Below are 26,417 nucleotides of genomic sequence, written 5' to 3' on the forward strand. Positions count from 1 at the left end.
CAAGGGAAAGGACTTATAAAAGATGCACAGCCGAAACCAGGAATGGGTCACCCACTGCCAGCAGATTAAGTTGCCCACATCTTCCCCATAAAAAGTGTGTGCTTGTTCACTCTATAGATCCCTGAAACTAAACCTAATCCCTCTGTGAACTCTCTCCATGACCCTCCACTCCATCCTCCCTACTTCTTTATTAAATTGAGACAGGGGAGGTTTAGGTTAGATATTAGGAGGAAGTTTTTCACACACAGGGTGGTGACACACTGGAACAGGTTGCCCAAGGAAGCTGTGGATGCCCCATCCCTGGAGGCATTCAAGGCCAGGCTGGATGTGGCTCTGGGCAGCCTGGTCTGGTGGTTGGTGACCCTGCACATAGCAGGGGGGTTGAAACTTGATGATCATTGTGGTACTTTTCAACCCATGCCATTCTATGATTCTATGATTCTTAAAGCCCCTTCTTTTACCGCTGGTCCTTTGAGGTGTTCACACAAAAAGGAGGACTTGGGCTGCTGTTGATCAGACACTGTCACCATGTGAGGTATGTTACAATACACAGAGACCATGAAAGCAGACAGATTTCAAGTGTTTTAGAAATCCTAAAATGCAATGTCAGCACCTTTGCATGTCAGATCCAATAATCGCAGAGTTAGAGTTCTATGAGTGCTAAGTGCAAACATTTGCTTCTTTTAACTGATTATTTTGCAAGGTCTAGAAGTGAGATATCTGAGCATCCTACAACACAAGGAAGCAAGCGAAGTATGGGAGAAGAAACAAATTAACTGACACAAGGTCTTCCCACCTCATAGCAGGCTGTTCCCAGCATCCTACTCTCTAATGTTTGTTCAAATTCCGTTTAAAAGAGGATTCCCCTTGCTTCTCTTAGAAGCTATTGTGCAGCTTTTTGTATCACTGACAATTTTTTCCTTAGATTCCCAGATCCCCATCTGACTTTAATCTTTTATCATTATGTTTTTGTGTCTTATCGACATTTGGAGGCAATCACAAACCTCCAACCCAGCACTGTTAGTGGGTATTAGCATGATTTAACATTCCCCAGTATATTAATTGAAATCTGAAAATATTTTAGTAGATATTCACCCTGGTTTAACACCACGGCATTCTTGGTAACACAGCTATCTACTTATCTGAGTCACACTCAATTAAAATAAGTCTTAGCCAATTCTCTCATTCTGTATAAACAAATTCAGGCGCTGCCATCTCTAGATGTCACTGGGAGCAGCAGGGCTCAGTTTGGACGAAGCTTGTTTAGAATTAATGACCAGGAACCAGGATGGTTCACATGGGGATACATGAGTAAGAGGCTTTCAGGCCACCACTCTTTCAAAGCCTGTGACCACTGTTGTATTTATCAAATATCCCTTCCCTACAGCTTTGTCTCTGATGAGCTGCAAGCAGAGCTGCTGGAGCTGCTTTGTGCACTTGGTTTAGGCAGCAGCAAGGCACAAGCAGTTCAGCTCAGGACAATGCTGGACATACGCAGGAGTGTTACTGCTACACACAGGAAATTTCCACGTGTGGCAGGCAGGTATTTCCCATGCAAAGGAGCAGCTCAGCTGGAGAGACAAGTCTTGGATTAGGAACTGAAAATCCTCTCAAGTCTTATCTTTATAATGCAAAGCCTTTGAAACATTTGGTCTAATAAAAAAGTACAAGTTCCACATATTCTAGGTTTAAAAATGAATATTGAGGAATTTGATTTTACAAGAAATGCACTGAGGAGAAGACTTTCTGAGGGACATGGTTTCAAGCTTCTGTTTGCATCACAGGACAGGCTATGCTGGAAGGTTAACTAGAAGAATAAAATGTACACTTTCCTTTGCAGGACTCAGAATTTAAGGGGATGATACTGTATGGGACTGAACCTGAAGAAAATGTCATAGAGGCCGTGCTTTAAAGCAACTGCCCTACCCACCAGAATCAGAGTCTGGGATTCTGAACATCCCTTGATCTTGTGCAATCAGAGGGAGCAGCTATATACTTAAATCAAGCCAAACATTGAGCGCCTATATATGGATTTCCAGAGCTAATATTAAGGTCCTGGTTTAAAAAGCTGTGTTTACATATATCCCTGTCTCCTAGAAATAAAGATCTTTTCAACATTACCCCTTTTAATCCCTTCATTTTCTGTATTCATTTTTAAACAGTAGTGTTGCAAATAAATTCATCAGAAAATCAAACCAGCAGTTAAAACTGCCGTGGGTAGGACAGCATTAAAATCAACCACAAAAAAAAACAGTGCTTCAAAAATATTGTACTGTAGATAGTCACGAATAAAAGAAGATTGTGACTTACAAGAAATATATGACCCCTCCTACAGTTAATCTATTCCATATTTGTTGATTGAACGTGAATTACAGTTGAAAAATATCCCAAGGGATTACTTAATATACTGCCTAATCCAGCCGTCCACCCCCTGCAAAGAACAACCTCATGCGGTTTTGCTTCATTAGGAGTTTCTCTGCAGCTCCAGTGTCCCAGCTCAGTTTCACCTCCTGCAAACAGGTCTGAGCATGAAGAAATGACTTCTGTGGCCAGAACTGTGCAGAAGTATGTAACTCTGAACAAGCTTAATTGCACGAGTTGAGCTAATGGAAAAACCATACTTTGCCTGACTACCTTCAAGGCATGGTTGGAGTTATCCCTTCTGAAACCTGAATGGATTATGTGGTCTTGTATCTCTGGCTTTGCTTTGGCATGTTTTCCGTTTTTTAACCCTTAGTTTACAGTATTGTGGCTGCATAACAGTGTTGCTCATACTCCAAAGCTTTACCACTTCTCCTGTTCAACATTTTTCCTGCAATGAAATGATTTGTTTCATATAATCACAGAATGGTAGGAGCTGGAATGGACCTTTGGAGATCATCCAGTCCAACCCTCTGCTAAAGCAGGTTCCCTACAGTAGTCTTGACAGGAAAGCATCCAGGTGGGTTTTGAATATCTCCAGAGAAAGAGACTTCACAACCTCTCTGGGCAGTCTGTTCCAGTGCTCAATCACCCTGTAAGTAAAGACATTTTTTCTCATATTTGTACGGAACTTTCTGTGTTACAGTTTGTGCCCATTGCCACTTGTCCTGTCACTGGGTACCACTGAAAAGAGTGTGGCCACATCCACTTGACACCTGCCCTTCAGATATTTATAAGTCTCTCAGTCTTCTCTAGGCTGAACAGTTCCAGATCTCTCAGCCTTTCCTCATAAGAGAGATGCTCCAGGCCCTTAATCATCTTCATAGCCTTCTGCTGTACTGTTTCTGGAAGTTCCCTGTCTTTCTCCAACTAGGGAGCACAGAAGAGTAGACAGAGGGGATAACCTCCCTCAACCTGCTGGCAACACTCTTCCTAATGCACCCCAAGATACCACTGGCCTTCTCAGCCACAAGGGCACACTGCTGGCTCATGTCAATCTGTTGTCCACCATCCAGGTCCTTCTCTGCAGAGCTCCCTCCCAGGAGGTCAGCCCCTAACCTGTACTGATGCACGCAGTTTTCCTGCATAGATGTAGGAATCAACACTTACCCTTGTCATTGTTTCCAATGCAGTTTGTCCATCAGCAGTAATATTATGACATCCTTTATCTTCAACTTATGTGAAAATGTATCTTCACTTAGAAAAGTCATTGGATCCACAACTTTTAAAGGGCTTCTGTCAAAAAATTAATCTTCTACTCGTGAGCTTTGTTAATCACAGTATGCCAGGCTGTGCACAGCAATGAAGAAACGCTGCTTTATAAATTTGCACTATTTTGGGATCCTCCTCTCTGATATCTAGTGGATATCTGCCACAGAGAACTTGGGCCATGAAAAATGGCCATGAACAGGAGCTCTCATGCAGGAAGACAAGTGCAAAGATGTGAATAATTGTAAAGATCATAAACTCTAGTTCTGTTCTTCTTCACTGGCATGCAAAATGGTCTGCAAGGCTTACTCAGAGAAAGTGTGAAGTTGCTGAGATAGCTTACAGCTTTATCTCTCTGCCATCACACGAGGTACTTCACACCCCAGATAAGGCCAGAAAAGGATGTAGGGAAGAACAGTGTCACTGGCATCTGTCAAGATCCTGCTCCTTAGCTCTAGGGCTGAAACCATGACTCCTTTATCTTGTATCATTCTACACCTTCAATCTTTCTCCTCTCACAGCTGTTTTCTTGCCTGATATCCTGTCCTGAACAGCATCTGTAATCTAAGAGAAGAAACTGCTCCATCTCATTTTAAAGTTTTTGGTCTAGTACAGTATGTACAAGTTCTATTAGATTCCACATTCTGAATGAAATGTATAAATTTCTTAAATGAAACAATAACTTACAAATTGTAAGTAGGGATCAAGTTAATAAAATCTTTCAAGAAACCTGACATGCATATGTCCCAGAAGGGAACAATACGAATTTTAAGGCTGCTTTTATCTTCTACAGAAAATCTATTGTCAGAAGCTGGCAGTCAGGGCGTGAAAATAATTATTTCATGAGTAGTAAGGAATACACAGTTAAAATTTTAGAAAATTATGAACTAATAATGTAACTCCCCACAAACTCTCTCCTCTTTGACAGAGTAATGCACCAGATAACACAAAGCCCAGGTGAGAGCAGCCAACAAACAGAGCCAGCATACCCCAGAGAGCTGTGAACTGAGGAAAATCCAGAAGATGTTAAGGGATGAAAGGCTGATGATGGTACCCAAGAGGTCTCACTGCAGGACAGGGCTGGATACACAGCTGGTTTTGTAGGTCATACACCATCCCAGCCTTCAAAACATGGCAAGGGATCTCAGCCACCCACCAGTTGCTATGCCAGCAAGAAGCTTGTGGCCCACCAGCCATGGCATGACATGAGTTGTTCATATAGTGTTTATAACACAAGAATAACAGCCTGGCCACTATTACAATAATTTGTGCCTTTAATGAAGCCCTGGATTTCCACCATTCTGTGAAGAAAGTATGAAAGTGAACTCATACTTTCATTTCCAAGATTTTCGACTGAGGCCTACAAGGAAAGCCCTCGTAGAAAGAAGCTACAAGGCCCACTTCAATGTGGGTTGGGGCCTTCTGAGTGCTAGGCAGAATGGTGGCAGCCACTCCTGCACCAAGATGCTCTCAGCCCTGGGGGAAAAAGAGAGCTCATGGCCTGCTCAGTTTGGGACACTGCAGGGAGGAGCTGCTGTGAAGTGAAGGCTTTTAGACTATACAAGTGGTCTCAGATGAATTGTACTATTTGAGACTTCTAATTTGACTCCAGTTTGTTTGCAAAGCTTGGTTTATACTCCTGCTTATAATTTATCTTCTGCTTTTGATTTCTCACATCTGTGTCCTTTTTCCAGACCCCCCTGCATGGTTTTTATTCACGAAAGCTTTAAGAGTTTTGTTTTTGTTCTAACGTTTTTGCCTTCTAAGTTGTTTTTATTATGATGCACACCATGCTGAATGCTCTGGCAGCCTGCGAGGGCTGTTTTCTAAGAAGAATAAATTATGGGCATTAATAAAACAAAGCGCTGAGCTTTTGAACATTTGGTTTCAACGTGGAAGGATTCTCTTTCATATGAGAATCATGTTGAGGATTTATTTCTAGGGGGAATTTTTCTGTTATTAAGATCTAACAAAGCAGTATTTTACTGAAGGCTTTTTTGTTTTTCCCTCATCCACTCTGTCATGGTTATTGCAAAGCTCTTCTGCTGTTTCTCATTTCACTGCAAGATACCTATGTGCATATGAAAGGTATAGTGTGCAGGGTTTGCTTTTAAGTTTTTCAGCTAAGTGGGGGAAGGGAGCTTGGGAGGTTTTTGTTTGAGCTTCTTTTGTGGAGAAGGATTAAGGTAAGGATTTGGAAACCAGGGGTAAAGTAGTTCTTTAAAATAAAAACAGATCTCCCCTCTGTAAACACATGCCAAACAAATACACAGATTATGACAAATTGGTTGGCTGTGTTCACAACCGTGCTAGTGCAAAAAACAAGAGCACTATAAGCATGATTTACAACATTTATTTGGACCTCCTTGAAAAGTCTTCCTTTCAGTAGGCTTGATCCTGCAACATAAGCAATTTAGCTCTCATGAGTAGTCCCATTGACTAAAAGCAGGGCGCGAATTTACAGGGTCACCTAAACCAACAGAAGAGTTTTGAATGCAACATTTTCCCATAAGTCACTTCCCATTATACCCTTTTGCCACCTGGATTACATCTCCTTAAATATGCTTTATTGGTCCCATATGCCTTTATTCAGCGAAGTGCTCAATCTTTGATGAAATGGAAGAGACGTAAGTGAGCACCGAACGGCTTTTCTGAGCTGTTGCTGCAGCCGCACTCCAGATTAATGCCTCCTTTCATATAGCTGCTGCCCTGCACTACACTCATGGAACAGCCTCCCACTTGTAGTTCCCAAACATGCTCACCTTCTCTTCCAAATCAGCACTCTCAATCCTCCAGCTCACATCTCTACTGTTGTTGATGCAAGGGAGGCTATTTTGCAGGGAACCATTGAGTATCCAACACCACCGTGTGCTTAAACTTCCCTGGACTTTGGTCCCCTCTGGTTTCCAGGAGAGGAGTCTCACCCACAGACCTGCACGTCTTGGGCTGGCATCCAGCCTGGTACCTCTGCCCCTCCTCCCTTGCGCCTCACTGCCTCTCACTCACTCCAGAAGGCTGAGTTTGGCTGACCAACCAGCATAAAACACTTTTTTCTTTCCTATCTGATTTTAGTTGGATTGGGTCTCCGGCTATTTAGCCAGCTGACTCACCTTGCAAGGCCAGCCACTGAGCTGATGATGCATGGGAATCCCCAGAAGTGGAGCAGGAGGAGGACAGGGTTACCACCTTCAGCAGTATGGGATCAGCTCTTTGCAAAATCACACCCTAATGAGAAAAGAGGCACAGAGCAACTCATCTATCTCCCACATTCTTCTTTATGTCTGTGTTTCACAGTACAAAAGTATGAATATTTTGTTGAAGACTTCCTGAAAACAGAGGCAGTCCTTGCACCTGGGTGGATTTTTAATCTGCGTTTAAACATATTTCAGAGTTAGCAGGCATTAGCTATTAGCTAGTACTATTAAAGATGCAAATAGCTTGATAATGTAGTGCTCCAGATCAAAAAGAGGGGGGGGAACTGTAAACTTTGCAATGTTTGACTTGAACTCAAGTAAAAACATCTGACAGCTTTTATTGGTGTTTGCACTTCTCAGTGATGGGCATCAAGGTAAAAGTGACCCAATTGTTGCTTTTTATCATTTTCCAGCTGTGGTACAAAACCAGGAGTCTGTTAATTACTTCAGACACCTATGGGATCAGGTTGGCAGCAGCAAGGCACTCTGAGCCCTCTCACTGCTGTCATGAAAAACCTCATGTGTTTCCTTCCTCACCGCATGTCTCACAAAGAGATTTACTGCTGTGTTTTAACCGCACGTCAATGAGCCATTCAAAATGTTCAGCAGCAAATTTGGAGACTTATCTGTGACAGCGTTTTCCCACTGATAGGCTATAATTTATAATAAGTGTTTGCATACTTCATTAGTTGCACGATGAGATGAAATACTACAGAATGGCGGCCTAAATGATGGAAGCAATCAGTGGCACTGTGTTCCTACCAAGGAGGGTGAGGAGTAAGCAGGAACGAGAAATGAGATCAGATTTCTTTGCTGCACTGTACTGCTCACAAGCAGCAGCAAGCAACTGCATGGAAAGAGCAAGAAATTGATGTTCATTTGCATGTTCTGAGGTTTCACTTTACTTCTTGCAGGATCTTTTACCATCAATGCCACTTCTGTCAATTGGTTTTCAAAAGGATGCCCAGGCATCTCAGTGAAGACAAGGGCCTATACAGTGAATATATGCAGTGATCAGGTTGGCTTGTTAAGTCAGCTCATAATCAACAAAGGGCTTGAAATATATTTATCTGGATGGTTCTAATGATTAATGATCAGAGTGCACAGAAGCACAGGGCTATTGTTCTATAGGGCTGTGCCACTCCAGGGCACTCCTACCAGCCCAGAATAGAAGTCCTCAATCCGCTGGGAGTCTGGGCTAGGATATGGAGACAAGGGACTTCTTCACTGACGAAAAGGAGTCAAAGCTGTAGATTTGCAGTCCATGTTTGGATGTCAGGGGAAAGTTCTTTACTATGAGAGTAGTGAGGTGCTGGAACAGGCTTCCCAGAGAGGCTGTGGATGCCCCATCCCTGGAGGTGTTCAAGACCAGGTTGGACAGGGCCCTGGGCAGCCTGGTCTGGTGGATGGCAACCCTGCACATAGCAGGGGGATTGAAACTAGATGTTCATTGTGGTCCTTTTCAAACCAGGCCATTCTATGATTCTGTGTGCACAGGATAAAACTTGGTTAGGTTGGAGTGGGGAGATAAACTGTGAGGCTTGGGGTGGGTGAGAGCCCATTCTTTTCTTACATGGTGCTTCTTGTCTCTTGGCACGGTGGTTTTGATGGCTCTCAGCTGCTTTCATGGTGGGCACACAGGAATGGGACAGCAAGGAGCTCCTGCAGAAGCAGTTACAAGGAGTTTCCTGTTACCAGAGATGCTGATTTCTTCTCAGCTGACCAAAGCTCAAATTGAGCTCAGGAGCTCTCATTTTTTAACTTGTGCCCAGAGCGTAATCTTCCTCCATGCTTCAAAAAGCAACCGCCAGGGGCTGTGAGCGTGTCCAGCTGACATTGCTGTAACCTCTTTTGTAACATCTCCGTGTTGCCAGAAGAGCACATAAAACTGAGACACCAAGCCTCAGTCTCTTATGCCTCTTATTAATGTAAATAGCCATACTGAATTTATGAAACATTTAATCTAGGCTAATCCCAGATGAACAGGTGGTAGTACCAGTCTATCTTCCATTTTCTCTTCTCACCTATGGAGATTTTCATACTGTTCAGCGTATGAACACTGTGGTACAAAAATCAGATTTTACCTTTCAGAGAATGTTCACACCACCTTCAGAAAACACTTAATTACTGTGGAAGTCAAACTTTGGTGGTGAGTCATTAGGCTTTGTACATCTTTCAGAGGAGCAGTACAAATTGAAGAAGTAAAATTAAGCACAAAACATGCTCCTCCATACTTCTCTGTGCACTGGTTTCCATGTGTTTGGTGTTTGAAGCAGAAGGGATTAGGACCATATTTACTAACATACCACAGGCTGAGTGAGAGAGGCGGGGGGGAGTAATCCCTCAAAAAAGCCTGTTTGTTATAAAATACCACAAGTAATCAATATACCCAGAAGAGCAAAAGCAGAGTTGGAGCAAGCCCTTAATGTGAACCAGACCAAATAACATGAAACAATCAGCTCAATGGGTGAAGTAGTGATTTGGCAAATGTTCTGACACTGCTTGCCATGGGATTTCTGGGCAGTCATGGTGAAAGTAAGTAAACAGGCCTCATCAGAATAACACTAACATCAGACACTGCAGTGGGGCACAGCTGAGCCATTCATTCAGAAGAGGGATTCCTTCCTTTACCTGACAGTAAATCCCACCCTGTGTTGCACAGCAAAGCAAAGCAACTTGGATGTAAGTAAGTGTTACGTGGGGTTTGCTTCTGTCTAAATATTTTTGAACTGGAGAAAAAGCAGTTTGGTGGCTGGGTTTACACAGAACAGAAACAAGGATTTCCCTCAACTAATCCATATCCATTTCTAGTCTTCAAGAGCCAGTCTGTGAGCTGGCATTTTGGGCTCCTAGCCTTGTGCTCTATCCGTTGCACAAAGAAATTCTGTGTTTCAGTAGAAGGATTACCCAGGCCTTCCTGGGCTTTTCAAACCGAATCAACTTCCTCACCTGTAAGAAAAGTCTAAGAAGTTTAATAGATGTAAAGACTTTTCAAAGTTCACCGTTTAAGTGCTAATTGCTAATCTCCATGTGTCAACCAACATTTCTTTTTTTTTTTATTGTTTATATTTCATTGTAGGAACTCCTCCCATCCCCAGGGAACATGGACTGCACAGAATGGAGATGCAAAAAAGGGATGGTTTGTTGTGTCAGAGAGGGATTCAGTCTATCCAGTAAAAGGAATAAAACACATAAAGTCACTTTATAAACCTTCAGGAGCCACTAATCCAGGGTTCCTTTAATGTCTTCGGACTTGGATGATCTCGTAATACCCAGTCCTTCTATCTGATTAACTATAAGGAGATGTGAGCTTTTTTGGTGACATCAAACTCTGTGGGGGCTGAGGGGAAATTTGAGCCAGTCCCAGAAGACTGGAAATAACAGCAACAGTTGTATACAAAGGTTTGGATTTTTGGATAAGACAGCAGGGCCCATGGGAAACATTCCTGCATTAAAGTCAGCATTTGATTCCAAAATTTGACATCTCCAAGGTGCTAGAGAGCTTTCAGAAAACAAGACCATCACTCAAAATATGACAGGGACTTCAAATTGTTACAAAATCATTTCCAGCAGGCATTAACACTAAACTCTGAACACTGGAGTTTGATGCAGTTCCAAGAAAGGGTTTTGCTAAGCTTCAGAGAGGATGTGCTAAATTTGGAAAGCTGTCCAAAGAGAAAACCAATTATTTTCACCAGAAGTCCATCTAATGTTTTGCAATGACCTTAAAGCAGACAGATATAACAAGGGATGGCAAGTAGCCACTGATGTGAATTATATTGCATCCCAGCTCCAAGGTTGCTTGTCAAACACAAATGGTCATCAAATCTGGAGACGATGAACAGAGTTCAGCATGAAGCACTGAGGGTCTTGTAGCTCAGCTGAGGGACAGCATCCTGCCTTCTACAGAGTTGCTCCTGGCTGATCAGGTGTTTCTCGGGTACCGAGAATCTGATTGAGACAGAGACCAATTTTGTGCTGCCAGAAGACACTCACTTAAGCCAATAAGTCTCCTGAAAATGTTAGTATGTTCATACCTCTGCAACAGCCAGCTTAGCTTGGTCTTAGAAGTATTGATCTGGTCACCTAGATGCAAAATATACTGCCATAAGTGCACTCTCCATCACTCAGGCCAGGGTGTATCCCCATTCCTACTGGAATTTGTCTTCCAGCAAGACACAGATACACTCCTCTGTTCCAAACCTGATGTGTTCTGTGTATTCAGGTGCTTTTTGCAGCCGTGGAGCCTTTACACTGTCCACAGAGAAGCAAGTGGTGCTACAGTCCCCTTGGTCCATCTGATTCCCCTCATCAACACCACACTGCAGAGCAAGTGAGGGGTATGTTCCAGTACTGACACACTTCAGTTAATCCATTTTGCAGTGCTCAATGCTGCTGAGGAGATAGGGGTATCACAGCCCTGCTGCTCCTATGCTGCACAGCTGTGCAATGGGCAGCAGGACCAGATAAATGTGACACCAACAGCAGCATAGGAATGCCCAGCATGGTCCCTGCTTATGAATACCTGACTTTATTTATGGAACACCATTCAAAACCATTCTGTGCTTCAAGAGATACCTTTGTAGAAGTACCCAAGTGATTTCCAAGATATTACACCTTGAGGAAAAAGGCAGCATTATCACCATTTTCAGACGAGACACAGAGAAATTAACTAATTGTAAGAACTTGGCATAAGACATTACTATTCCCAGTTTTTAGAATGCATAGCAGTATGTAAGAGTTCTGTGACATCCCATAACAGGCACGAGCAGAGACGAGCTGCACTGGGGTAAGCACAGACCCCTTATTGTCTCCAGCCAGAGTTATCAGAGCTGCTGGGTTCACCAAATCAGAACTGTGTATCTCAAGCTGAGTGCTGAGTGAAGAAGTTAGAAATGACCTTTTCTGAAAATTACAGCTGAAGTGACCTGGCAGCACAATTCTGTCAACGATACAGTAAAAAGATACAGCTTTCCAGAACAAGACTCAGCTGAGCATGACTGCACTGCTCCTGCCCCACAAGGCACAGCTTTCAGGTCATCTCATCAAAATTTGATACCAGGGGCCCAGATGGTCTCTTGTCCACTTCAATTGCAACCTTAATCATATTCTCCAAAGAGAATACTTTGGTGTGGTTTTTCTGTTGTTGGTTTTGTTTGTTCTGTTTTCTTTTAGAGATTGAATTAGAAGAGCAGTTTCTACTCGATCTCAATGATGTGACACAAACTGCTGGTTCAACAGCAGCAGTTTGAAACTTAGCAGGACTGCACAAGGTAAGACTGGCAGCTCACAGCTGTTCCAGATTGCCTTTTGCCTTTTTTTTTTTTTTTTTTTTTTTTGGTAACATTTACTCAAAGAGAACCATGAAACATTTTAGCAAATGGCTGTGCTGCCAAGGAGCATCGGAGATTCCTGAATCTCCAGTTATAGCCCAATTTCTGTAATGGATTGTGACTCAAAGGGATTTTGTCCAGTCATTTTCACCCATTGTCCCTCACTGCTCAGCTTCTCCACCTTGCCTCTGTTCTCTCCCAGACCATTCTTTAACTTCCATTCTCTGTCAGCTGTTCCTTGTTCCAGCTCCTCGCCCAATGACTTTATTCCCTCGCTCCCCAAGCTAACTTGACTTTCAATTTCACATTTCAGTCACCTTTGGCAGGGGTCAACCTAACCACCAGATTTCTCTCCAGAATGACCCAGGCCAGAGAACCCATTCCCATCTGCTGCCCCTGCCCTGCAGGCAGTGATTTCATAAACTTCTTCAGCCACTGATCTAAGTCTCCTGGCAATGCACGGGGTTTAGATTTCACCATGCTTAAGACTTTTCTGGAAATTGGGTGAAGACTTCTAAACCACGTGAATGGTTTGGGCAATTCTACCTCTAACATCCACTGAAAATTGCAAGTCTTGTCATTATTTCAGGCAGATGTCAGTGGATGATTCAGGACTCAGATACACATAGCTGCCAGCCACTGAGAAGAAGTCCAAGAGAGAGTCCAAGAGATGATAAAATTGAACAGAATTGAAAATTATCCAAAGCTTGTAGCTTGTGTTCAGCTCCCTTGGGAACACACAACGCAAAGTGAGCAATGGATTCCAAAGTATTAAGAAATAAGCTAGCGTGTAAGAAAAATAAGGATCTCCTGTTGAATTAAGGAGTTAGGTCATTAATGCTTGTTCATATTACATTACTCACACTTGAGAGACAAATAACTATCTGTTTCCTTACTAACCCATGTATTTATTTGAACAAATATTTCCCAAGAAGTAGGGAGAGAGAACCATTTCAACAGAAATTAAAAAACAGAAAAGTTTTTTATTATGGTCTTATCATAACAAGCCACTTCACAGTACACCGATGTGTATCATATACAAGCATCCATTGTAAAAAGCTCTTAAGTGTATCTCACTTTAGGGTGCTGACATGTTCACTCATTCTCAGAGGTCATTAGCTCACAATGAGGCCTCTCGTTTCCATATGCCTTACTGAGGTTTTGCTGTATTTCAGAATCAAGCCTCAATATGGGCATTATTGGCTTAGAACGTGATCAGTGTCGTATAATGCCAATTTATGTATGTGCAATATGTAAAAAAACTAGAAATACTTTATATATTTATATTTAATATGTAAATATCATAATATATGTAGTAAATATTATGTATACATGTACATATAGGAATCCTACGATCATTTAAAAAATACTGTTAAAAAAATCTAGGCTCTGTATGAAAAGGACATCATGCATAACCAGGCAGTATCTAATCAGCAGACTGCTCTCATATACATGTACAGTTATAACCATCTCTGTAGGTATCTGAGGGGCATGAAAGGTTGTTTCATACCTTCTGCAGAAAAATTCTTGGAACTCGCAGTTCTGCTCTTCATCTCAATGGATTTTAAGCCTTGACACCCTCAGCACATTCTCTTTGAAGCTATAGAAAAACAAATAAAAAACTGCAGAAGAAAAGAAGAAAATTGGGGAAAAGGAATCGAGGAGACACAGGGGTTTGGGGAGAAGAGAAGGAACATGAGAGCAGACAGTGTGTGTTGTGGCCCTTGTCCACAAAGTGAATTCAGCTTGTAAAAGAAACAGAATTCATATTCCAGTCTTTGCCCCTTCCCCAGCCTTGGTGCTTTCACGATGTGAGCAGACACACTAAATATCCTGAGCAGCTCGCCTAAACAGTAGATGTGCCCAATCAATGCATCAATCAGCAGACATAATGCAGAAGGAGGAGCAGGAGGAATAGCCCTGCCAGTTATGACTACAGCTTGGGTGAGCTCATGTGTTTCTTGTGTACTTTCTCCTGCCTCCCTGAAAAGTTAGGGGACTTATTTTCATGCAGGTCGAAGACTTGAGTGATAATTTGAGGGAAGAGGGGAATGGTGCCCAGAGAGGAACTCTGCAGATGAATAAACGTCCCTGGCCTGAATGATACTGGAATCTTCCTCCAATGAGTGTAAAACCCTCAAGAATATTAGGTACTAGACCAGTAAAATTTTCCACCTCGAACTTCTTTTAACAGTAATCACATTATGGATGCCTTACACTGATGAAATCCTACTTTGAATAGAGTTTAAAGAAATTCCTTAAGATGCACAGCACCCTGTTTTTCTCCAGCAGACAGGAATCTGCCAATGTCACTCCAGTCTTCAGAAAGGGTAGAAGGGAGAACCAAGGAAACCATAGGCCTGTGAGCCTCACTTGTATCCCAGGAAAGGTGGTGGAACCGTCCTGGAGGCCATCTCTAAGCATGTGGAAGACAAGAAAGTGATTAGGGGCAGTCAGCATGGTTTCACCAAGTGGAAATCATGCTTAACCAATCTGATAGTCTTCTATGACAGAGTGACTGGCTGAGTAGATGAGGGGAGAGCAGTGGATGTTGTCTACCTGGAATTCTACAAGACTTTTGACACTGTCTCCCATAACGTCCTCATAGGCATATGAAAAAGTCCTATACAATGAGGGTGGTGAGGCACAGGAACAGGTTGCCCAGTGATGTGGTGGAAGCAAGGCTGGATATGGCCCTGGACAACCTGCTCTAGCTGTGGTGTCCCTGTTCATTGCAGGAGAGTTGGACTAGATGGCCCTAAGAGGTCCCTTCCAACTCTAAGGATTCTATGATCCTAAAAACAAATTTGTATTCATATATTTTAAAATTAACGCAACTGAATGTATTTGGTATTTTCAAATTAGTCAAGCACTCCATAACATAATATACGAACCTCAACCTTTTAAAATGACTGCATCCTTTGGTAAAAATATTAGAGAAACATTTTCTATGCACAGTTCTCCAAATGCAAGAAAACAGTAAGATGTCTGGATGGACTCTGTGTGTCCATAAGGAATGAGGAACATTGTGCTTGATCCTCCAAGAAAGTTAACATGCTGTGGTTGCCTCCAGCCACAAAGCAGGAAGAAGAGCGTGGAAAGCTGAGACAGGAGATTCCAGCCACAGTGCAGAGTATCATCCTGTTCCTTTGCTGGATATCTCTGTGTGATCTGCCTCTCCTGAAGCTGGGACAGCTCTCAGATGATGAGTACATCAGTACATTGAAAGAAGAATTGAAAATAAAGAAATAAGGGAGAGAAACAAGTGAAGACTGCAGCAGCTCCATTGTGTCAGCCCAAACCTATAAGAGCAGTAGGAACAGTGTTAGGAAGGTGAGTGACAGAACTGATGAGCCCTTTGGTCTCTTCCCTGTGGCAGCAAACAATTCTCCAAACCTCTTCCCCCTTCACTACCTCATTTTTTTCGGAGCACAGAAAAATTCCTAATTAGAAGACTAAAACTGGCAACACACTGCCAGGGACTTTCGTGACTGCCATACCAACTTGGAAAGCTGTCCTCCAGTATTTCACAAGCTGCTAAAAACACCTTCTTCCCACGTAGGCTTTGATTTTCCTTCTGGATGGGAGATGAGCTATCACAGCACATATTTATAGCGTCAAACTTCTATACAGTTACAAACCCAAAGATTCAGGAAAATAAGTGATCGGATGCTGAGCAGAACCTTGTGCTGGTCGGTCAGCCAGGACCCCACCGCTTTGGGCCGTGCTGTGATGAGCTGTGAGCCCCTTGCTGCTCGCACTGCATCCCTTCAGGTCCTGCACTGGAAGCCACAGGCGATGGGGCTTGGCACGGCCATCCCCAAACAGAGCCTTACTCACAGCTCCGACACCGGCAGCGAGCCTGAGTCATCGTCCCTCCTTTTCCTGGAAAGGTGAGGGACAGATGACTTCCAAAAGAGTGTTTTTTCCTGAAGTTAAGTTTTTGAAAAAGGGAAGAAATGAACAGGTCCTTGAAATGTGCTTTCATTTGTACAGCTTTCAACTTCTCTCTTCTTTGGGGGCTTGTTTTCAATTATCAAACACTTATTCTTTATAAAAAAGAGGAATTCATTTAGGAAATGAGAAGCGCATTTTCAGAATGAGGTACTTCATATTAAAACTTTTCTGCAAGAAGAGGGGTAAAAATAAATTAAGAGAATAAGAATAATAATTAAAAGATCTGGTGATCTTTTAATTGGCTGAATTATTAGAAAGGTGACCTGAGATCACCGTTTGGAGTCATTTTTGAAGAGCTGCTATTGACCCTTACTCCTGAGACCATCCCCCTTTTATTTTCAGGGCAGCACAGAAAATAAATGTCAGTCTGTGAGTCTGTTTCCCATCAGTGCTCCAAAACTTTTGGTGTGAGTCTGGTTCAGAACACCCAAACATCTCTGAACCTATTCACGAGTGCAGTGAAGGTGGGGACATCTTCAAAATGGAAAACCTTGAGCCCAGTCCCATGCTGTCTGTCAAATGATATCAGATGGCTGTGGAATAACACAGGCTTTATGTATTAGCTGCTATGGCTTCATGCGTATGAAAACATGTGCATGAAAACACTCAAATTATTAGTGCCATTTTACATTGAAAAAACAGGAAATAAATATAAATACATATTTTATGAATATGTATTCATGTAACTATTTATATTAGTATGAAATATAAATATATACAGTGATTAAATTTCATTCTAAACATTTCTATTTACCTTGTATATTTTTCAGGGCCCTTATTCAATACTGATGCTCTGTTAAAAATCAGGTTCTTAATTTTCCGTGAATAAACTGCCCTAGGGAACTGAAAATATTGACATGCCTCGAATTTCCTTACATGAAAAAGTTACACAAATTATCAGATTTCTACAAATACAAAATCAACTGAAACGAAATAGCTTTTGTATTCTAAAAAGCCAAACAGTGCAAGGATATACGCTGCCGTCGTGGATAGCGACCCTGATGCAGTGCTTTATGGGAGTGCACAGCCCTGTGCCAGCTCACCCGAGAGCTCAGGGATCTGCACTCTGCTCTTTCCTCTACAGCACCAGGACAGGTGGGCAAGGAAAAAAAGCTGAAATGAATGCTCACTTGGACGCCGGGGAAAGAAGCTGTGCCCTAAATAGATTTGTAGACGTGCTCAAATATCTAAGAAGAGCAGCACTTACTTTGTGGATGTCTTATTCTATAATTATGCTAAGAAAAGGCAAGAACAGTCTGTGATAAAACTGCATGCAGGCATTTTCATGACACAGTCCTTTACAGCGAATGAAAAGTTCACTTTAAAAAATTGAAATGCCAAAATAAAATTCTCCAAACTTTGACCTCTGCATATTTTTACTTTGTATGTGCAGTGCATTTTCTTCAGATACCACTCACCTACATCACAGAATCAGTAAGGCTGGAAAAAAACACTGAAATCATCCAGTCCAACCATCAACCCCATTACTCCCACTAAACCACATTCCTCAGAGCCATATCTACTCTTGTCTCAAACACCCATAGGGACAGTGACCCACCACTTTCCTGGGCAGCCTATGCCAATGCCTCACCACTTTCTGAGAAGAAATCTTTCCTAGTGTCCAACTTGAAGCTCCCCTGGCACAACTTGAGACTATCACCTCTCTTCCTATCACTGATAACCTGGGGGAAGAGGCCAACCCTGAGCTTCTGCTTTTGTTTCACAATGAGCTACAAAGCAGAAGTTCAAACCAGGAATGAATACTCAGATAAACCACACATGACACGTCCAACATATCAACTCTAATGGTGGAGAGGATGAAGAGTTAATCACTATCCAAATACAAATTTTGTGTGGAATTGACAAAGTTATAATTTTGAAAGAGCCATCAGTTTTTAAACAGAAGAAAAACCCAAGCTGAGCCGCATTCACAGTCAGATCTTTGGCAAACAAAGAGCTCTGTTTCCTACGCCTTCTCTAAGTCCCATCACACCCAAGTAGTCACCACAATAATTAACTGAAAAATAGAAGATCTAAGTGAACACTGAAACAAACTATAACAAGAGATCTTAACCCAAAGGTCTCTACTGTGGCAGGGCAAAACATCCCCCAACCACCCTCTACAGATGTTTGCCAGTTTGTTGCTTACAGACCTACAGGAAGAGGCACATCATTTTCCACCCTAACTTTTATCATTCCACAAAAATATCGTTTCTTATAAATACAGTCAATTCCTTCCTTCTCACAGGAAATAAGAAGAAAAGCTTTAAGCAATATTTTACATGTTCAAAGGGAGAGTTTTTTTCTTCTAGACCCAGAATACACACTTCCTTGTATTTTTTTCTTATATGCAATGCTATCTATCAGTTCCGTGTGGGGAAAGTTGCCCACCTACTACTTCCAAACTGCTGCTCAAAATCACTTGATGGATAATTACTTTCATGGCTTATATAAAACTATCCTGTTAGTCCTCAAGTGAGATTTGCTTTCACAATTGTACCAGTTGCTCAGTATTTCAGGTTGTCTCCTGCTGAATTTAACTTGCTGCCCTGGGGCCATGTGTGCAGCCTGCCTGGCCATTCCGACCTCTGATGGCATCTCCCACTTGTGAGCGCTGCCTGGCTTTGCGTTCCGTCCAACACACCAGTGAACATACACTGATGGAACCAGGACCATGACATAACCACAGAAACCGTGTTGGAAAAGTCTTCTTAGCTTTTTTCCTCTAATTTGCTAGGAGCTGTGTCTTCACCACGTTTCCTTACCGTATATTAAATAATTTGCTTGAAGTCATACAGCCAAACAGATGACGCTAGAATTACCGTGGCAGCTCCCAGTTCTGTGCCCGTATCACTGAACAATACATTTCCCTTCAGTATAAGGGTGTAAATCCACATCTCCAGAAGCAGAAACACCAGCCTAAATTACCTATGATCTCATTTTTAAAACATAAATGCCTCTGCCTTCGCTCTACCAAACAATGCCACCTTTCATTGCACATTAGCCCAGGTCTCCCACAAACACCTTTGGCACTCTTACCTCACTCCTTAGCCAAGGGAAAAAATAGCTAAAAATATTTCCATTGAGCTATTGCTATAGCCTCCTGAACCTCTCCCTATGATTCACAATTCATGATGCTAACAGAACAGCTCTCTGGCTCCAGTTAGGCAGCTGAACAGCACTCACAGTCAGCCCACCCAAAAGATGCTCAGTACCTCATTCTACTCATGCTTGGAGCTTTTCTTGTTGCATCTCTAGTTCACCCAGATTGCAAGAGCTTGCAAGCTTTGCAGGCTACAGAGGACACAAATTGCACCAACCTGGGCTTACGCCAGCAGGAAGAGCCCTGCACGGCAGCAGGCAGCCAGTGCACTGTGCATGGAAAGACTCCAGTGCTGCCCACTCCACCATGGCCAAATCCAGCTCAAATGTATTTTAACGTGTGCTCTGATTACAACAGCTAGCAGCACTATTCACACAGTATTAAAGGGATTTGGCATTTGAGTAACAAATCAGTGTACGTGCCTTACAAAACGCATCTATCATCTTTCAGTTCTACAAAGAATTTGTTATCACAAGAAGTACAGGATTCAGCAGCAGGTATACAATATAAAAGCATTTATTAACTTCCATGAATAAGGCTTTAAAAAATCTTTGTGGGTCCCTGTTGAAAACTCTCTCTTTGCCTTAGAAGGAGAATCGATCTCTCACAGGAATATGGGAAAAATTCTGGAGAAAATATTTAACTCACATACAACCATCTTACAGAAACCAAATGTGGTACGAAACCTGGGCAATAAAAGTCAACTAATACATGGAAATAAAACCTCTGCCTCTACATACAAAAAAAGAGAACACATAAAAAGCGGCAGAGATGATTTATCTCTAAGAGCAAAAGTTTTAAAAGCTTCTGTTTTTAAATAAAACATTTGCCGAGTGTAGATAATACACTGCATAAAACACAGCAAAAAAGATCTGAATGTATCCATCATTTCAAGTCCCAGACCGAGGTGAACCTCATAGCGCATTGTGCCTCTGAATTCACAAACTGATACTGCAGAATGCTTCCAAGAAAACGCCTTTCAGAAGGAGGAAATATATTTTAATCTTTTAATCCTTAAGCTTTCAAAAAATATTTTCAGTTTTAACAAAGACATCTTTCAAAAGCATATTCCAATGTCAAGCTTGAAGAAAATTCTGCCTTTGTCAAAATGATTTGAAAACTTTATTGGATTATTAAAAGCCTAATTACAGGACAAAACATGCATTAAGCATTTTGCTAAAATTACAAAAACATAATTGCAGAATGTCAAATGTTCACGTTCATAATAAATACCGGCAGCTCAAAAGCAGCTCAACTTTTTTTCAAGAGTTTTAGCATCTGAACAAGGAAATTGTTCTATATGCTGTTCTTAAAATTTGGGCATTACATCACAATAGTTAAAGCAAGAAACAATTCAACTGGAGACTAGAGAAAAACTTTGTCTTCTCAGGAGGTCTACTACTCTGGAAACAGCAATTCACCAAAGGTCTGGCAATTGGCTTCTGTTTAAAATATACTCTTCCTCATAACATTCTTCAAAGGATTAAAACATAATTGATTCTGGCAGTACACATGGACAGCATGATGTGCAGGGAGTTGCCAGTGGACATGGGGTGCTTACAAAAAAGGGTTGTTTTCTTTGTTTAAAATGGAAAAAAGAGTGGGAGGTGCAGGGAAGAGTGAGATACAAAATGACTCAATCATTTTTTTTGAATCAGATTATTTCAACAACTGCATATGCAAATGGAAGGCTTCGGATGATGGTGGCAGAGCTTCTGAACTGCTGAGGCAATGCACATATTCCTATTTTCATTAAAAAAAAAAGAAAAAAAAAAGACAGAAGCTACAGTTATATACATCCTTGTAAGCATTCAGAGAATATTGCAAGTTGAACTCCAGAGAAGCCATTAGTATCAGTCTGAAAGTGATGGGGATCGGATTGATCGTGCACTGGCTGGACTGTTAGAGAAAGCAAAGGGATCCTTTTCCTTTTCTTTACTATCATGTTTATGTTTATGCTTATGTTTATGCTTGTGTTTCTTCTTCTTTTTCTTGTGCTCATGGTGGTGATGGTGATGGTGGTCACTGTGTTTTGAAGAGTTGGACTCCTTACTGAACACGGAGAGCGGAGTTGCTGAGACAGGGTGCATGGTCACCTCTCCTGAAGACTGCTCTTTGCCTAAAAAACCAAATTGATACAATGGGCTTAACATTTTCAAACAGAAGAAATTCTGAATGACTATGTCAGATCTACATTACCATTTGGATGTGCAAACACAGAGCCCCTTACTATACCAGTGCCATGAACAACTTCTTTGTTCAGAGACATTTCTGAAGATGCATTTAATGCTTCTATATTACTGATGGAAGGTACTCCTTCCTCCCTCAAAAGTACAAATGCATCCCAGATAATTAGCAATTGTGAAGAGATAAGTAACTGCAAGTTAGATAGGCATCCAGAAATCACACATAAAACACATTTAGAAGGTCAGTATATCCAAGATTAAACAAAATATAGTTGCTCATGGAAACTATGAGAAACTGACACATTAAAGAGTAGTTCTGGGATGTAAACTCCTTTCAGTCAAGAACTAAACTCCCTGCAATATACAAACCTTTCTGATATTGAACAGCATAATTAAACTGATACTTCAAGTACAACTTCTGAAGGAAGGCTGTGATGAGGAGGGGTTTGGCCTCTTCTACCAGGCAACAAACAGGACCCGAGGAAACGGCCACAAGTTGTGCCAGAGGAAGTTTAGATTAGACATAAGGAAGAGCTTTTTCTCTCAGAGGGTGGTCAGGCACTGGAATGGCTGCCCAGGGAGGTGGTGGAGTCGCCGTCCCTGGCAGTGTTCAAGAGGTGCCTGGATGAGGAGCTGTGAGATATGGTTTAGTGCTTGTGGTAGCAATGGCAGTGGGAGGATGGTTGGACTAGATGATCTTGTGGGTCCTTTCCAACCTTGTGATTCTATGACTCTATGTTTCAAAATTGCATTTTACCATCAATTCAGTCTATTTGAAAGATTATACAAAGTTTTGTTCTTAAACAAAAATTCAATAAAGACAATTACAACATCTTTAACAGAACACATTAAAATTTCATTATTTCTCACCAAATGCAATAGGCTCCAGGAGGAGAAGACAAAGGGAAATAACCTAAGAATAGCACCTTTAATTAGTGGAAACAGTTAGAAGCTGGGAGCTGGGAGCTGGGAGGCCTTGAAGTCCTTCAGGTAGAATTTGAATCAAAGCACTTGCAGTGCAAGGGCGTGCTTTAACTACTGGATGTGTATAAAGGCACCATCAGACGCTCAAAGCTTTTTCTGAAGTGGATATTCTTTCCAGCTGCCATGACTGTTATTTTATTTGTTTGGGTGGTTTTTTTTTTTTTTTTTTTTTTTTGCTCCCTCCAGTTTTTGGTGAAAATATCTCCATTCAATAATAGGAAATTATGTTTTATACCTTATAATAGTCTTTTTCTGCATATTTGCAAATGCATTTTTCCCTGTGTGTTTTTTGCTTCTATATTTTACTTCGAGAGCAATAATGATTCTTCTGTAGTAATGCTTTAATCCAGGAAGTCTGAAGTGCCAGCTTGCTGCATTACAACAAGCACCGTGGAAGATTTCCATGCAGCCTTTCCAGCCTTATCAAAGATTAAGAATGGATTCAATCAGGTACACATGGAGGAGTTTTTGGAGGGTGCAGCTCAGATGTTTTTGTGTGCTTTTTCTAATAAAGGTGGAAGAAACAAAATCTGCATCTGTGAGCAGCACTTGAAATTCAAAATAGAAATATAAAATCTTTTATGCAGTGTGGATAATCAGTGATATTAGAATCTCTACTGCTTCAAGTCTTCAAAAAAATCAAAAGTGATGTCTTTCTAGAAATACGTTTGGGCTCAAGTACAGTATCTGAATTTTGTGCATTATAGAATTCTGCTGATGTTATGGAGGTTTTTTTAGAAATATTTAATTCTGTATTCATCAGAATGATTCAAGTAAGGAACTAAAAGTGCAAATATTTATTGCCAGAGCTCATACTGACCCTGTTTTTTGAAGTGCATAATGGCAGACAGAAGATATGCACACAAATTCAAACTTCTGCTTGCTGACTTTGCAGTCATTGCAATGCAGTTATTACAACTCTTTTCTATCTGGAGTAGTTCTCAACTGTGCAGACAGAAAGCAAACACGTAAAAAGCCTGCTTCACAATTTAACTCATGCTAATTATATTTCTCTTCAGGAGTATCTGTATGTAAACTTATCCCCATAACCTAAACTCATTTGCCTAAAGCATACAGCTCTTAGATAAATAGGAAAATTTTGCTTTTAGCTGTTGAAAGCATGCAAAAAAGACAGTATGCAGAACAGTAGAAAAAGGAGCATTTATCTGAGTGAGCATTAGAGAAAGACCTCAGACAACTGAAGTGTGTACTACCTGACTTCATGTAAATATGCTACAGTACTTAAAGGTGGATCCTGCCAGTGAAAAATGCTACTTTTAGTAACACAGAAATAAAGAACATAGCAAAAAACCTAAAACAGAACCTCTCAGCATTCATCCTTAAAAAAATATCTAAGGTACAGAATATGATCTCACAGCAAGCTACAGGCACATATCTTAAAATATACAAGGCAGACTATAGACAAAAACGAAAACCCACATCTGTGACACAAACCCTTAAACCTTCACAGCTCCATTAGTTCTAGAATTTGACGTGGAAACTAAACCTGTAAGTCTAGATGCTACTTTTCTACCAACCTCTAACCCTAAACCAATGTTAAGCCTTTGAGCTTTAAAAACATTACTCAGAACTGTATAAGGATATGGGTATAGGTTTGCAAGGATGGTGTAGCAGTAGCTTCACTGCTGAGTGCCAGTGAATACCAAGGATGCAAAAAACTCTCTTAACACTGCTGCACTGATACCAATACAGGTTTCGTGCTGTTTACTGCACTACCAGCCCTGCTAAGAAACAGTCCATATTATTGTCCTGTAACTTATTTCAGCAAGGTTGTAAAAAATTTGTATTTCAAGCTGTTATGTAAAATATCATTAACTGCAGCAACTTGGAGAGCATATACAACAGTAGTGAAAGTCACTGTAAGTCACTGACTGAAGAGGCGGAGATGAACACCTGGAAACTGGAAGGCAAGAAGATCTTCAGAAAGGAGAGAATTCTGATCCAACTGCAGCTCCAGGACTACTGACACTTAAGGAAACAATCAATAATGTAATACGGTACAACTGTCAATATGAAAAAAATTCATTGCAGAAATCTACTTCTACTGAGCAAATAGGAAGATCACACGTTTTCTTCCGTGAGGTCAATGAGAGTCAAAATCTACTGTGCTTCCTTTATTTTTTAAATGTAAAAATGTAAGCTACCTGGAAAATGTTTTCTTATTTTTAAAGTGTGCTTTGAAATCAGGAATCAAATAGAATCCAATAGATATTGGAGAAGACTTCTAAGATCACCTAGTTCAAACATCCATCCACCACTGATACTGCCCACTAAACCAGGTCCCTAAGTTCTACATCTCCCCTTAAACACCTCCAGGGACTCCATCACGTCCCTGGGCAGCCTTGATATACATGGACACCAGTATGCTGATCCTGGGAGATGGCTCAGAATGGATGCATACAGACTGCTGAACTCTACTGCCAAGAAAACACTCTATGAAAGACTTTACACTTTTGTACCTGTCAAATTCATCTTGTAATGAGACTAGCGTTACACATGCACAGTACTTCCTTTTCAAGTAGGAAAGCAAGGCTAAACAGAGTTTCTAAGGGCATTAAAACCACTCTCATGTCACCAGGACTGAGATTGATGCAAGGAGTCATGAAGAATTCCCTCCTCCTGCAGGAAACCCACTTCCTCCTGGCACAGGCAGTGGGATGGGAACCCGCCTTTCTCAAATAATAGGAGAGGACAAGCCCAGGAGCTCATTTTTGAAGTGGTTAGTAGCATTCCTTGGAAAAGAATGCACATACATGTGTCTGTCCACTTCAATCTCCTCCTGTTTTGAATGTAGATATTCCAATGTAATTATTGGCTTTTTGGTGTTCCAGGGAGCTTGGTAGTTGTTTAAAATTAGACAGGATTACCCTCCCATGGGAGAAGAGATCAGAACCTTTGTGCACACCTTGTCACACGGAACAATACACATGCTGGAGATACTGTGAGGGAGAATAAAATATAAAAACAGATCTCATGGTTTAGTTTTAGGATGAGAAGGTTTTAGATCTTGATAATCTTTAAGCAATATTTTCTGTCATAAATAAAAATTTGCTGTCAGATAATTACAATATCCTGTCCATCGATTACGTAGGGCAAAGTTGTTTTCTTCATTGTCTTTTTATGTTTGTTTTTTCAAGAATCATCAGTGCATGAACAATGCCATTGGGTAGTTTTTTGGCTATACTGTTTTATATTGGACTTTTACGATTTGGTAAAGCATAACTTGAGACTTGAACATGGCAACAAACTTACATGAGATCTTCCAAGTGGCCTCTCCTATATTTCTGATTGTGTGTGAAGAGGGTGGGACACCACAGACTTACAGTCTGTGTTTCTTTGCATTTACAATCTATTTAAAACTGCTGGCTTAAGTATGACTTTTCCAAATGGACACTTGTTAAAAATGATCCAATTGGCACCCTGATTTATTCAAATGTCACCGAAGAAGAAATTAACTTCACAAATCACAGCAAAGGGTAAGGCCCATGGGTCCAGTGTTCTGGCTGAGGACAGCCTGGTGTTCCAGAACCTGACTCCGACCACCTTTGGGAAGAAGGTGACATCAACACAAGTATGCTAACACTTAATATGTCTCTCCCAAAACCCAAAGAAAGCTTTCTAATGAGAAAAATCATGCACTCTCTTCCTAGTAGTTGGATTACAGCTCTGGCCGATGTTTTTTTCTAAAGGGCTAAGACTAAAAATGCTGAAAAGACTTTGAAAACTATTTTGACAAATATCATTTCTCTTTATTTCTATTTTTCATTTTAGGATTGCCCTGGAAACACCCAACACCATTTTTTAATTTCATGCCTAGTTTACGTATCTTCTGAAACATCAATGAAGTGCATACTGAGAAATCACTGAATACAAGCAACCCTAGGCTTCTGTGTTGAAGCACTCTGTCTGAAGAAGCATGATTTTCAAAGCATGCATCTCTGGAAAAAAAAGTTATCCACTGTTCTGGTAGTGCTCTTTTAGCAATCGTACTGTAAAGCTGAGAGTTCAG

At 41.2% G+C, this 26,417-nt stretch overlaps 1 protein-coding gene across 2 annotated transcripts in view; it reads right to left on the minus strand.

Moving 5' to 3' along the window:
- Positions 1 to 19,717: 19,717 nt before the first annotated feature.
- The window catches only part of TAF2 (TATA-box binding protein associated factor 2), a 57,740-nt gene continuing 51,040 nt past the window's right edge, over positions 19,718 to 26,417 (minus strand). For both annotated transcript variants that reach the window (XM_031591163.2, XM_031591164.2), the window contains one exon: positions 19,718 to 21,336. In XM_031591163.2, coding sequence (XP_031447023.1) covers positions 21,071 to 21,336 — 266 coding nt within the window. In that variant the 3' untranslated portion in view covers positions 19,718 to 21,070. The remainder of the gene's footprint in view (positions 21,337 to 26,417) is intronic.

The sequence above is a fragment of the Phasianus colchicus genome, chromosome 3 (assembly GCF_987193195.1).
Source record: "Phasianus colchicus chromosome 3, bPhaCol1.hap1.1, whole genome shotgun sequence".
Classification (NCBI taxonomy): domain Eukaryota; kingdom Metazoa; phylum Chordata; class Aves; order Galliformes; family Phasianidae; genus Phasianus; species Phasianus colchicus.